The 13430-nt window shown below is 43.7% G+C and overlaps 1 protein-coding gene across 1 annotated transcript in view; it reads left to right on the top strand.

Moving 5' to 3' along the window:
- DCLRE1C (DNA cross-link repair 1C) overlaps window positions 1-13430 on the top strand; it is a 39491-nt gene continuing 26061 nt past the window's right edge. The window contains 4 exon segments of the mRNA XM_044228838.1: window positions 1-162; window positions 5741-5792; window positions 8111-8195; window positions 12857-12916. Of these exon segments, the coding sequence (XP_044084773.1) occupies window positions 54-162; window positions 5741-5792; window positions 8111-8195; window positions 12857-12916 (306 nt within the window). The 5' untranslated portion in view covers window positions 1-53.

Here is a 13430-nt window from a genome sequence, read left to right as displayed (position 1 = left end):
CCTCAGCTTCCGCAGGCGGCGTGGGGTCAGGTCAGCCGGCCTGTGCTGGCGCTATGAGTTCCTTCAAGGGGCAGATGGCCGAGTACCCAACCATCTCCATAGACCGCTTTGACAGGGAGAACCTGAAAGCCCGCGCCTACTTCCTGTCCCACTGCCACAAGGGTGAGTGAGCGTGGCGCGCCGCCCGCCCCGGGGACGCAGGCTGCCTGTGTTCTGGCCCCGCGGGGAAGCCGCCCGGGATGCGGGGGGAGCTCGGGCAGCGGAGTGCAGGCTCCGGGAGGCCGGGGCCCAGACCGGCAGATGCACCTTGCTCCCCGCCTGACACTTCGGCCTCTCTCAGGCTTTATTTCTTCATCTATACGACGGGAGGGAACCGAAACTTGGGCAGCACCCCCCCACCCCCACCCCCGGCCCGTTGGACCAGGGATAACACTTGGGTTCTTTTGGTAGCTCTCCTAGCAGCGAAGAGTCAGAGGTCAGAGGTCTTGCTTCTTCCTTTACATCTTCGCTTCCACGTTATAAAGAAAAGTTTCAGAAGAAATCCCGCCCTACCCGACCCCCAGTATTTATTATCATGCAAGCGCCCGCACACACACTCAGACCTCGTGTCCGAAAGCTCCTGTAGAGCATGCTCCCCCTCCTTTGAGGTGTTCTGCCCGCCTCCAGTATAAAAATTTCGTTTAAGGTGAAGCACCCAGAATACTAAGATTTCACAGCTGCACCCAGTAGGTAATCCCTAATCATTAGGGATTAGGCCCTAGTGATAAGGCCTGGAGGTTAGAGACTCCAAGTGAGGCGGGAGAGTCTCTAAAACGTTCTAACCGATCTCCAGAGCTGGAGGAGCCCTCGTTTTGCAACCGTTGGCCGTGTGTGTTATCACCTAGGATGCCTGCGTTCGCGCTTTTGGGAAGTGCCTCTGCTTTCTCGCTCTAGTCTACGAATTTTCTCTCGTCAATGCGGAAAATCTGAATTTCGTCCCTTGATTTGTCAAATAGCACTGTGAGCCTCTTTGAGGGTCTTTCTACTTATTCTCCAGAATAACGTTTTTTGTTTTGGTGTGTTTTTCATTGTGAATCCCCCGCTGGGTGGGGATACCTCTGTTTCACCTTTTGTCTTGAGCGTTACTGGAGTTTCTGAACTCAGAATGTGCTTAGCCATGATTGACGTGTGGCGCAGGGGCTCGCCCTTGATGTCTACAAGTAGCGAGTTTGGAGAAGGAATCCATCTAACGGAATCTGAAATCATGATCATCTGTTTGTACCTTAAGCAAAAAACTGACTCCCTGTTATTGAGCAGTTTATAATCACGGTTTCTGTTCTCTAATGACATGTGAGTCTGTTTACTCAGCCTGAAAATAATCTCATCAAGGGCAAGAACTCAGCTTCTGCTTTTGGAAATTTCCCACACTGCTTACTGGTAGTTTTTAACCTTTTTCAGAAACAGATTTCTTTGATGTGCTGTGGACTGAATTGTGCTGCCCCACCCCCTTCATATGTTGAAGCTGAAACCCCCATGTGACTGTATTTGGTGACTGGGTTTTTAGGACGCAGTTAAAATTTAAATGAGCTGGATCCTAACTCATTAGGATTGATGGCCTTATGAAAAGAGGAATAGAGATTGCACTCTGTCCACACACTCTGAAGGGCCATCTGGAAGCCAGGAGGCTTCCACTTGAGCTTGGAATTTAGCCTCCAGAACTGTAAGAAGTTTTATGGTTTAAGCCACCTTGTCTGTGGTATTTTGTGTCATTCTGAACAGACTGATACAGGATATCTGACAAAATCTGCGGCCTCTTTTGGTAGGAAAAAAATCACATTTTGATAGAACGTCTCATTCCATGGCCCACTCAGTCCTGCTTATGGGCCATCTGAAACCCAGTCCTATGCTCAGGGCAGGCTTTGCTAAGCATCAGTAAGGTCTGGAGGTCAAGAGGGGGACCCGTGGCCTAATAGAGTAGCCCAGGGTTGGAGAAGACCCCACTAGGGGACAATTTCCAATGACTTGATTTGGTTCGGGAAAACAAAAAGGCTCTGGAAAGGAGACTCTGGGTGCAGTCCTTGCAGCACCAAGTAAGCTGGCCCAGGTTCTCTTGCTGGCAGCCTTGGAGGGGTCTACAGTGGTCCAGGGCCAGTCCTGGGCTGGTCCTGGGCTGTCTTGATTAAAGCAGCCACAGAGGGCTGCCTGCTGATTTAGTTTGGGAGTATGGAACTGAGTCTTGATTCAGCCTCTCTTTTGCCATGGCTCAAATTCTTTGGACATCTCAGCCAGTGCCACCAGAGGTCCTAAAAGCCTGGACTAGGAGTGATCTGAGGGGATTCACCCACCGAGGGAGCAGGCACAAGTCCAGTCAAGGTCTGCTGTGCGGGGTGTGGTGACTGCATTGTTTTCTCTGGAGTTAAGGATCAGCACAGGTGATTGTGTTGAGGACGTGTGTGTGTGTGTGTGTGTGTGTGTGTGTTTGGGTGGTAATTTGAATAATTAGGGTTTGTTAATTTACCTAAACTGAGAACATGTGGTCATTGCTATCTAGTCCTTCCCATGCTGGAGATTCAGAATGTATTAGAATGACTATGTTTAAAGGCTGTCTTTCTGTATGTGTTGCTTTGGAGGGCTGCGAAGCAGACCTGTGTGGATAGAAATGCCGCATCTTTCTACCCAGGAGTCACAGTAGGCTGAGAAGAGAATAAAACTCTTCTCATGCTGACCTAAGCCTAAACAAGTTCCAGATGGACTCAATTCAGTGCCTGAAACTGAATGGGTCAACATAAATTGGGCACAAAGGATGGTTGGATTAAAATGAAGGAAGAACATGAAAGAAAGTGCTGGAAGCAGTTCTGAAGTGAGTCTGGTCACTCATTCTTCTGTGGCTACTCAGAGTGATTTAGAATCTGTCCTAAGATGGAGGGATTGTTCTTGTAAATGATGGCCAGAGATGGTCAGCTTGCAGTGGTTCCTGCCCTGTTTGCAGCTGCATTTGCCACCTGCAGAAGAGTCAGTAGCCCACACGAATCAGTTCTCTTATAAAGTTGAACCTCTCAGGGCACCTGGGGGCTCAGTTGCTTGAGCGTCCAATTCTTGGTCTTGGCTCAGGTCATGATCTCGGGGTCATGGGATCCAGCCCAGTGTAGGGCTCCCTGCTCAGTGGGGAGTCCGCTTCAAGATTCTCTCCTCCCACACAGATGCAAAAATTCTCACCAAAGTACTAGCCAATAGGATCCAATAGTACATTAAAAGGATTATTCACCACTACCAAGTGGGATTTATTCCAGGGCTGCAAGGTTAGTTCAACATCCACAAATCAATCAGCATTTGACAAAGTACAGCATCCTTTCTTGATCAAAACTCTTCACACTGTAGGGATAGAGGGCACATACCTCAATATCATCAAAGCCATCTATGAAAAACCTACAGCAAATATCATTCTCAATGGGGAAAAATTGAGAGCTTTTTCCGTAAAGTCAGGAACATGGCAGGGCTGTCTCCATTATTACCACTGCTATTCTACATAGTACTAGAAGTCCTAGCCTTGGCAATCAGACAATAAAAATAAATAAAAGCCATCCAAATCGACAAAGAAGAAGTCAAACTCTTACTCTTTGCAAGTAATATGATATTTTATGTGGAAAACCCAAAAGACTCCACTCCAAAACTGCTAGAACTCATATGGGAATTCAGTAAAGTGTCAGGTTATAAAATCAATGCACATAAATCAGTTGCATTTCTATATACCAACAACAAGTCATAGGACAGAGAAATTAAGGAGTCGATCCCATTTACAGTTGCACCCCAAACCATAAGATACCTAGGAATAAACCTAACCAAAGTGGCAAGGAATCTGTATTCAGAAAACTATAAAGTACTCATGAAAGAAATTGAGGAATACACAAACAAATGGAAAAATGTTCCATGCTTATGGATTGGAAGAACAAATATTGTGAAAATGTCTATGCTACCTAAAGCAGTTTACACATTTAATGCAATCCCTATCAAAATACCATCCATTTTTTAAAAAGAAATGGAGCAAATAATCCTAAAATTTGTATGGAACCAGAAATGACCCCAAGTAGCCAGAGGAATGTTGAAAAAGAAACCCAAAGTTGGCGGCATCACAATTCCAGACTTCAAGCTCTGTTACAAAGCTGTCATCATCAAGACAGTATGGTACTGGCACAAAAAGACACATAGATCAATGGAACAGAATAGAGAGCCCAGAAATGGACCCTTAACTCTGTGGTCAACTAATCTTTGACAAAGCAGAAAAGAATGTCCAATGGAAAAAAGACAGTCTCCTCAACAAATAGTGTTGGGAAAATTGGACCACCACATGCAGAAGAATAAAACTGGACCATTTCCTTATACCACACACAAAAATAGACTCAAAATGGACGAAAGACCTCAGCTTGAGACAGGAATCCATCAAAATCCTTTAGAACACAGGTAGCAACCTCTTTGACCTCCGCTGCAGCAATTTCTTCCTAGAAACATCACCAAAGGCAAGGGAAGCAAAGGCAAAAATGAACTATTGGGACTTCATCAAGATAAAAAACTTTTGCACAGCAGAGGAAACAGTCAACAAACCAAAAGACAACTGATAGAATGGGCGAAGATATTTGCAAACAACCTATCAGATAAAGGGCTAGTATCCAAACTCTGTAAAGAACTTTTCAAACTCAACACCCAAAGAACAAATAAAATCGTGAACAACATTTCTGCAAAGAAGACATCAGATGGCCAACAGACACATGAAAAATGTGCTCAAAAAAATTAATAAGTCAGGAAACAAGAGATGTTGGCGAGGATGCAGAGAAAGGGGAGCCCTCCTACACTGTTGGTGGGAATGCAAGCTGGTGCAACCACTCTGGAAAACAACATAGAGGTTCCTCATAAGGTTGAAAATAGAGCTACCCTACAACCCAGCAATCGCATCACTGGGTATTTACCCTAAAGATACAAATGTAGTGATCCGAAGGGGCACGTGCACCCGAATGTTTATAGCAGCAATGTCCACAATAGCCAAACTATGGAAAGAACCTAGATGTCCATCAACAGATGAATGGATAAAGAAGCTGTGGTATATATATACAATGGAATACCATGCAGGCATCAGAAAACTGAAATCTTCCCATTTGCAACGATGTGGATGGAACTAGAGGTTATTAGGCTGAGTAAAATAAGTCAATCTGAGAAAGACAGTTATCATATGATCTCTCTAATATAAGGAATTTGAGGTGCAGGGCGGGAGGTCGTGAGGGGTAGGGAGGGGATAAAATGAAACAAGATGGGCTCGGGAGGGAGACAAACTATAAGAGACTCTTAATCTCATGAAACAAAATGAGGGTTTCTGGAGTGGAGCTGGGTGGGAGGGATAGAGTGGCTGGGTTATGGACATTGGGGAGGGTATGTGCTATGGTGAGTGCTGTGAAATGTGTAAGCCTGATGATTCACAGACCTGTACCCCTGGGGAAATAATACATTATATGTTAAAAAATATATATAATAACCACACTCCAGGTTTAAAAAAAAGATTCTCTCCCCCCTCCCCCCGCCCTCCCACTCACGCATGAGTGTGTGTGCTCGCTCTCTCAAATAAAAGAAATCTTAAAAAAAAAAAAAAGTGAACCTCTTATATATTTTCTCTTAAAAGAAAGCTCGAAAAGAACAGACAACTGTTTGCTTGGCTTAAGGAATCCTCTCAAAAAAAAAAAAATGTGCTTATAGTTTTTGATTCTTTATTTTTTAGATCACATGAAAGGATTAAGAGCCCCTACCTTGAAAAGAAGGCTGGAGTGCAGGTAATTTATTTTCCTCCTTATTTGTGTGTTTTTTTAAGTAAACATTTTAATTGAGCTGTGACTGCTACACAGGGAAGTACATACATCGCAAGGGGACACAGTCAGATGAGCTTTTGTAGGTGAGCACATCTATGAACCTTCCACCCAGATCGAGAAACAGAATAGGGCCCGTGTCCCAGAACAGAGCCCCATCCCTCCTCCCAGTCAGTCCTCGTCTCAGAGGCATCGGTTTTCTGACTTTTAGTCATCATGGTTTAACCTTGGCTGGTTGTGAACTTTGTAGAATGAATAGATCCTTCTAGTTGTTTTCTTTCACTCGACATTCTAATTGTACGATTCATCATGCTGTTGGGGGTAGCAGTAGTGTGTTCATTTTCATTTCTCCCTGTGTGTGTAGTTCTGTTGCGAAGACAGTCATAATGTTTTTGGATCTTCAAGCCGAAGTACTGTGTTCTTTTCCTACAGCCCGCTTTGCCTAAATGTCAATTCCAAATCCCCAAGCTCTGTATCAGGAAGGGCCCTGTTGACCCTTTAACTTCTGACCCAGTGGATGCCAGTCTTCTCTGCAAAGTGCTATCACGAGTCTGTGTTCGTGATGAGCGGTAGCCTGTATTCACTGAGTACTCATATATAAATGCCAGGCCCTATGTGTTGTTTAGTTTGACAGTTTCTTTGAGAGCCTGTGACAAGTCAGGCACTGTGCTGGACATTGAGGCTATACTAGTAACAACACAAATGAAAATCCCTGTCTTCTTGGAGCCAACATCCTCATTAGATCCTCTTGATAACTTTTGAATAGATACCATTATTATTTCTATTTTGCAGATGAGGAAACTAAGGAACCAGAGAGGTTAAATTAGTTGCCCAAGGTCACACAGCCAGTAAGTGGCAGGACCAGGATTTCAACCAGGTCTGTCTGATTTTTGAGCCCGTGTATTAGTTATCTATTGCTGCATAACAAATTACCCCCAAACTTAGTAACTTTAACCCACTAATCATATGTTTTCTTTCTCAGTTTCTGTGGGTTGGGAATGCTGACAGAGCACAGTCAGGGTTGCTGGTTTCTCCCTGTCCTGGGGGACTGCCATTATCTGGGGGCCCATCATTCAGTGTTTGACACCGGGTGCTCGCTTCGGCAGCACATATACATTCAGTGTTTGACACCGAGGCTGAGAGGAATCAGGCAGCTGGGGCATTTGGGCAACTCTGTCCCTGGAAAACTCTTCAGCATAGTGATTTCAAGGTAGCTGAACTTCTTAAATGGAGACTCGGGTCTTAAAAATTGTATGTCCCAAGGGAGAGCTAGCAGGGAGCCATGTTGCCCAGGAGATGTAGACTCCACAGTCCTGAGACTTCCCTCTGTCACGTTCTGTTGGTTGAGGCAGTCACAAAGACAGGCTGAAGTGGAGGGGTGGTTAAAATAGACCCCTCTGTCAGCGGAGGGATTTCCTTATCCATCTGTAAACAGAGCATGTGTGGTTGGGAATATAGTAGTGTGGCCATCTTTGGAAAATACGATCCATCACAGACTGTGTTCTTAACTCTAAGCTTTGTTTTTGAATTTAAAAATTTGAAAGCATCCCCACCCCTTTCCCTTCTTGAGATGTAGCTTCATGTGGTGGAATCGTTCCAGACATTCCTGATCAGGTACAAACATATATCTTTAAACTCAGAGTGATGGGGGACCCCCCTTTTGAGGAAGTCAGAGGGCACAGTATATTCTCTTCTTTTGCTTCTTCCCTGTTGTTCCTCTGTACACTTTTTTTTTTTAATTTAAATTTTAAGGTGGGGCTCCTGGGTGGTGCAGTCTGTTAAGCGGCTGGCTCTTGATTTCAGCGCATGTCATGATCCCAGGGTCATGATCCCACTGTTGTGGGATCAAGCCCCCTTGTGGGCTCCACGCTCAGTGGGGAGTGAGCTCGAGATTCTCTCCCTCTCATTCACTCTTCCCTTTTCTCTTTCTCTCAAAATAAATTTTTTTCTCTCAAAATATAATAAATAAATACATCTTTAAAAATAAATTTATTTTTAAGTAATCTCTGCTCCAAATGTGGGGTTCTAACTTACAGCCCCAAGATCCAGAGTCGCACACTCATACCGACTGAGCCGGCCAGGCGCCACCTCTCCCACTTCGGTCTTGATGGGACCTAGAGAGTTACAGGTGGTGGCATGTGGGGAACTGTTCTGACACGTGTTGAGCCAGCTCAGTGTCTGAATGATTTGAGATAACTGATATGTGGTGAAATGTACTTTTCTGGTCACCCAGATGGCTCGCTATGCATTGCACTGACCCAGCTTTTCTAAATTTCTTCTTTCAGCTTGAAGGTTTGCTTATACTGTTCGCCTGTTACTAAAGAGTTGTTGTTAACTAACCCGAAGTACAGATTTTGGGAGAAACGAATCGTAAGTTTTATTTTTTTATGACACTAATTCTTTACCTCAAGGGGAAATATTTTTCGAGGTTGATTAAACAAAGCATTGGGATTTTTCAAAGCCCAGTTAGTCCTACACTGTATTTATCCACATTAATTACGGTATTGATGTTTAGTCTTTGTAATTCCTCAGTTTAGAAGAGGCCAACATTTAGTTGTTGCAGATTTGTATTTCTTGTCCATCAGTGGCTTGATCTCAGGTCTTAGTTTTGTTGGTTTAATTTCATTAACTGTTGCTAAATTGCATTTTAATTAACAATAATCGCATCTTGGATAAACCTCATTGGCTACGATACTGCCACTGTGTAAAGCTGCTAAGTTGCATTTTAATACTGCAGAGTGTGAAATGTTTAACTGATAAATCCTATTACTTAGGTCACGACATAGTTTCGGAAAAATGAACACATCTTATGGGTTATGATAAAGGGTAACAACTGGAGTAAAAATAGAGTGGACAGCTTTGAATCTGACAGAATTAAATGGATGTATCCAATGCAAAGCATATAGTGAAGGGAGAAACAAGGAGATGGTATATGGAAAATGTAAAGATGCCAGGAAAAGTCCTATTATAACAGTAATTACTAGTTAATTTTCTAACTAATGATTTTCTCAGTTTAGGTTAAGGGAAGAAAAAGGAAAGTTCCAACAGTCTTAGTCTACAAGAAGTTTAGATAAAACAAAAAGATAAATGCAAGTTGAAATGGAGTTAAAAAAACAAAAAAAGGAAAAGGTGTACTAAATAATTAGAAGCTAAAAAATCCAGAGTGGCAGTTTTTTTTGTCATACAAAATAGAATCGAAGGTAAAAAGAGATCTTGTTCCCAAGAGGATGTTACTTATTGTCAGAAGTAGCAATGGATCAAGAAGATTTGAACTTAACATGCAATTGAAAAAAAAATAAAATTGACAAACTGGATAAAGTCCTCACTGATCCCCCAGTGCTTGACCAGAGAAAGAGAAGCGCTGGGGAAATACAGTTAGGGTGCACACTATGGTTTAAACCTTAAGTCATTGTGGGAGCTGGCAGAGAAGGCCAAACAAGTGTCAGGGTCTGTTTGATGTTTGCCTGCTGCCGGCTTTCAGCTCTCACATCCTCTTTCCACTTCTGCCCCACATTTGGGCAGGCTGATTTAAAGAAAAAAAAAAGCCTTGGGGCCCCTGGGTGGTTCAGTCAGTTAAGCTTCTGCCTTCAGTTCAGGTCATGGTCCCAGGGTTTAGGATCAAGTCCTTCATCAGGCTTCCTGTCAGGAGGGAGACTGCTTCTCCCTCTCCCTCTGCCTGCTGCTCCCATCTCCTCTTTCTTTGTCAAATAAATAAAAAAATCTTAATAATAATTTAAAAAAAAGCCCACCCCCTCCTTTGGCACTGATGTGAAGTTCGAACCATGGGAGCCCAGGCACACCCCCCAACCACAATAAAAACCAGGGCCACTCACTACTCCTGTCTCTGGGGTGGGGGGAAGAGCCACTTCCTCCCAGCTGGGGCACTGCTCTACTCTCTGCAGAACCTCCCACAGGGTGGGAAAAACAGTGTTTTCACACCCTGTTGGTGCATGTGTGGCGTGTTCCGGCTCGACCGCTGACTGTAATTGGGGTGGGGTCCATCCCCACTCCACAGAGTGGCCCAACACCAAGGCTGTAACCTCAGCCTGGTATTAGGCCTGAGGTTGCCGTGGACCTGCAGGTCAGCGGCAGGAAGCCGAGTGGAGAGAGAAGTGGAGAAGGGCAGAGATGGGCTGGAACTCACAGGGAAGCCTGGAACCCCTGTCTCGCACACTCCCCACCCTGGCTAGTGCTGCAGCCCCCTGGTGCTACTGAGTTCCACACTCCTGGCCCAGGCCTTCGAGAAGCTGAAGGTGGGGTCACTGCAGTCCTGTTCTGTCTGCCAGCTGAGCCAGCAGATGCTCGTACCTGAGCTGGTAGACCTTCTGCCTGCCAGGTCACTTTGGCCTTCCAGATCCCGCACAGCGGTTTCCTGTGGCCAGTGCCAACCTGGAGGTATGTGTGGAGGGGACCTCTGGGACAGTTGCAGTGCAGCGAAGTCAATGGAGTATGAGGCCACCTCTCAGTCTAAGAGCAGCTAGGACACTCATTGCTTGTAGCTCGAGCGCTTCACACACCACTCACAGAAACTGAAAGAGGGGGGCACCTGGGTGGCGCAGTCAGTTAAGAGTCTGCCTTCAGCTCAGGTCATGATGCTGGGGTTCTGGGATCGATCCCCACATCAGGCTCCCTGCTCAGCGGGGAATCTGCTTCTGTCATTCCCCCTGCTTGTGCTCTCTCTGTCTCTCTCAAATAAATTAAAAAAAAAAAAAAAACTGAAAGAGAAAGGAAGCAGGAAATAAGATAGATTTGAAGGGCTTGATTAATAAATGTGAACTAATAGCAATCTGAGGCAACCAAAGGGAAAGCAAGATCTTTGGTATATAGGAAACATTTACAACAATTGACCATGTGCTGTGTCACAAAAGTAGGAAATCCTACTGGTCTGTTCTCTGAGTACAATGCGGTGTTGCTGAAGTCATAAATAAAAGGAGAGCTAAAATCATCCCACACATCGGAACTGAAATACTAAGCAACCTTTAGGTTAAAGAGGAAATTGTAAAGAAAAGCATGTAATACTTAGAATTGATGGACAGTGAGAATACGACATGTCAAAATATGTGTAACACTACTAAATTAGCACTTGAAGGGAAACTGACAACATTGAGTACATTTCTTAGAAAACAAAGACCAGAATTACATGGAATGAGTTCAACTCAGTACGAAGGGAAAGGAGCAACAAAGGAAATCTAACTCTATGGGAAAGAAGGAAATAATTAAGGCAAAAGGACAAGTTATCAATACAGAGACCAATAACTACCACAGAAAATAAAAGGCAAGATTAACAAAGGAAAAGCTCATCTTCAGAGGAACAGAAATAGATTTCTGCCAAGATTAAAAAAAGATGCAGGGGCGCATGGGTGAGATGGGGGGCTCAGTTGGTTGAGCAGCTGCCTTCAGCTCAGGTCATGATCCTGGAGTCCTGGGATAGAGTCCTGCATCGGGCTCCCTGCTAAGCGGAGGGTTCGGCTTCTCTCTCTACCCCTCCCCCTGCTCATGCTCTGTCTCTCTCTCTCTCTTTCTGTCAGTCTCCCTCTCAAAGGAATAAATAAAATCTTTAAAAAAAAAAAGATGCATATAGTGTGCCTGGGTGGCTCAGTGGGTTAAGCCTCTGCTTTTGGCTCAGGTCATGATCTCAGGGTCTTGGGAACGAGTCCAGGCAGGGAGCCTGCTTCCTTCTCTCTCTCTCTCTTTCTGCCTCTCTACTTGTGATCTCTCTCTCTGTCAAAAAAAAAAAAAAAGATGCATATAAAAATTCAGAATGATAAAAGGAAAGTAAGTATTAATAGGAGCAATGCATTTTTTGAAAATTAATGATAGTATATTTGATAATTTAGGCAAAGTGGATACCTGGCTAAGTAGGAAAATACCAAATTGAGGCAAGAAAACTGGAAAACTTGAGTAAGTAAACATTGAAGAAATTAAAACAATTTACAAAGATCTCTTCTTCAATAAGCCCCAGGTCCAGATGGTTTTATAGGTGCATTTTGCCACATGTTCAAAGGACAGATAATCCCCATACTGGATGAGTTTTTGTGGGATATAGTAAAGAGAGAAGCTGCTCGACCTTTTTGGCAGAATTGATAATGATCGTGCAAGGAGGCGAGAAGCCATTTCATGTCTGACCACGTGAACAGCCTGGTGAAGCTAACTGAATCTCAGGGTAGCAAAAAAGTGTGTTGTGAACACAGTCCAGTGTTTTTATTCCGGAATACAAGGATACATATATTTTTAAGATTTTATTTATTTATTTGAGAGAGAGAGTACAAGTTGGGCACTGTGGGGGTGCAGAGAGAAGCAAACTCCCCACTGAGCAGAAAGCTGGACACAGAGCTCAATCCTAGGACCCGGAGATCATGATCTGAGCCAAAGGCAGACGCTTAACCAACTAAACCGCCCAGGCGCCCCCAGAGTGCAAGGATATTTTTAACACCTGAATCTCAGTTACTCTTAAGTTTTAGGATATCTGTGGACTGAAAAGATGAATTGTGTGCACTGATTCATCAACTACCTCCTGAATGCCCCTCATGTAAGTTGCTGTCATAGTAAAATGGGCCAGGCCGCCTGGGAGCCCCTTGAGGCAGCCTGAATCTGAACAAGGCCAGCACCTCGTGGACAGATCCAGGCTGCGTTCTGCAGCGAGAAGCCTAAGCATGCAGAGCATGTGGCCATGCGTGTGACCGAGGCTTAAGTTCAGAAGGAGCAGGCAGTGGGAGGACAGGGATGGGGAGTGACGGGAGAATTGAATTCATGGAAATAGAATTGCCATGTCAAAGGATATGTAAGTTTAGGAGGCATTTAACCCACGTTGCCACATCAGCCCCAGGAAAGGCACTATGTTAGCTCTATCCTGTCTTCAAGCTGTTAAAACATTTAGTATTGCAAAGTCCGAAATTACAACTCAGAGAGTCCTAGTAACCTCTTAAGTCTTTTTCTGTGTGTGTGTGTGTTGGAGATGGCAGAGCCATGTAAATCCCTGAAAAACTGAAAACACTGAGTAAGATAGTACATATGATCTCTTATTTTAATAGGTATCCATTGAAATAGAAACTCCTACCCAGATACCTTTAGTTGATGAAGCATCAGGCGAGGTAAGTAAATACTAAATACAATTTTAAAAAATTACTATTTAATAATCTGATTGTTTTTCTCTGTGATTTTGAGTGCTGCTCTTACCATAAATGAAAGTTATAGTAATTGGATGACTTTATAGGGGGAAAATATATATGTATATATTTGTGTTGTATTTCTTTTCTACACGGTAGTCTACAAGGTAGACTTTGGCTTCTGTGTGAATTGCTCTTTTTTAGTATATTACCTATTAATGATGAGAACTCCAGTTGTTAATATTACTGCATGATGTCATCGTCACTTTAATTACATTTATTACGATATTCAGGATATAATATGGTGCTTAATGCTTTTGTAGCAAATACATGTATTTGTGATTTTCTTATTTTCTGAATCATTTCTTATGGAAGAAACAGTGTCCACGTGGATCCAGTATATTTTTTGTCCTTAAATTTAGAAGCGGGTACTTTTGCGTTGTGAATGTTAATAATAAGCAAGATTATGGACCTATTTTTTATTTATTTATTTTTTACC

Source organism: Neovison vison, chromosome 12, assembly GCF_020171115.1.
Source record: "Neovison vison isolate M4711 chromosome 12, ASM_NN_V1, whole genome shotgun sequence".
In the NCBI taxonomy this organism is placed as follows: domain Eukaryota; kingdom Metazoa; phylum Chordata; class Mammalia; order Carnivora; family Mustelidae; genus Neogale; species Neogale vison.
This window is presented reverse-complemented; position numbering and strand designations above follow the sequence as displayed.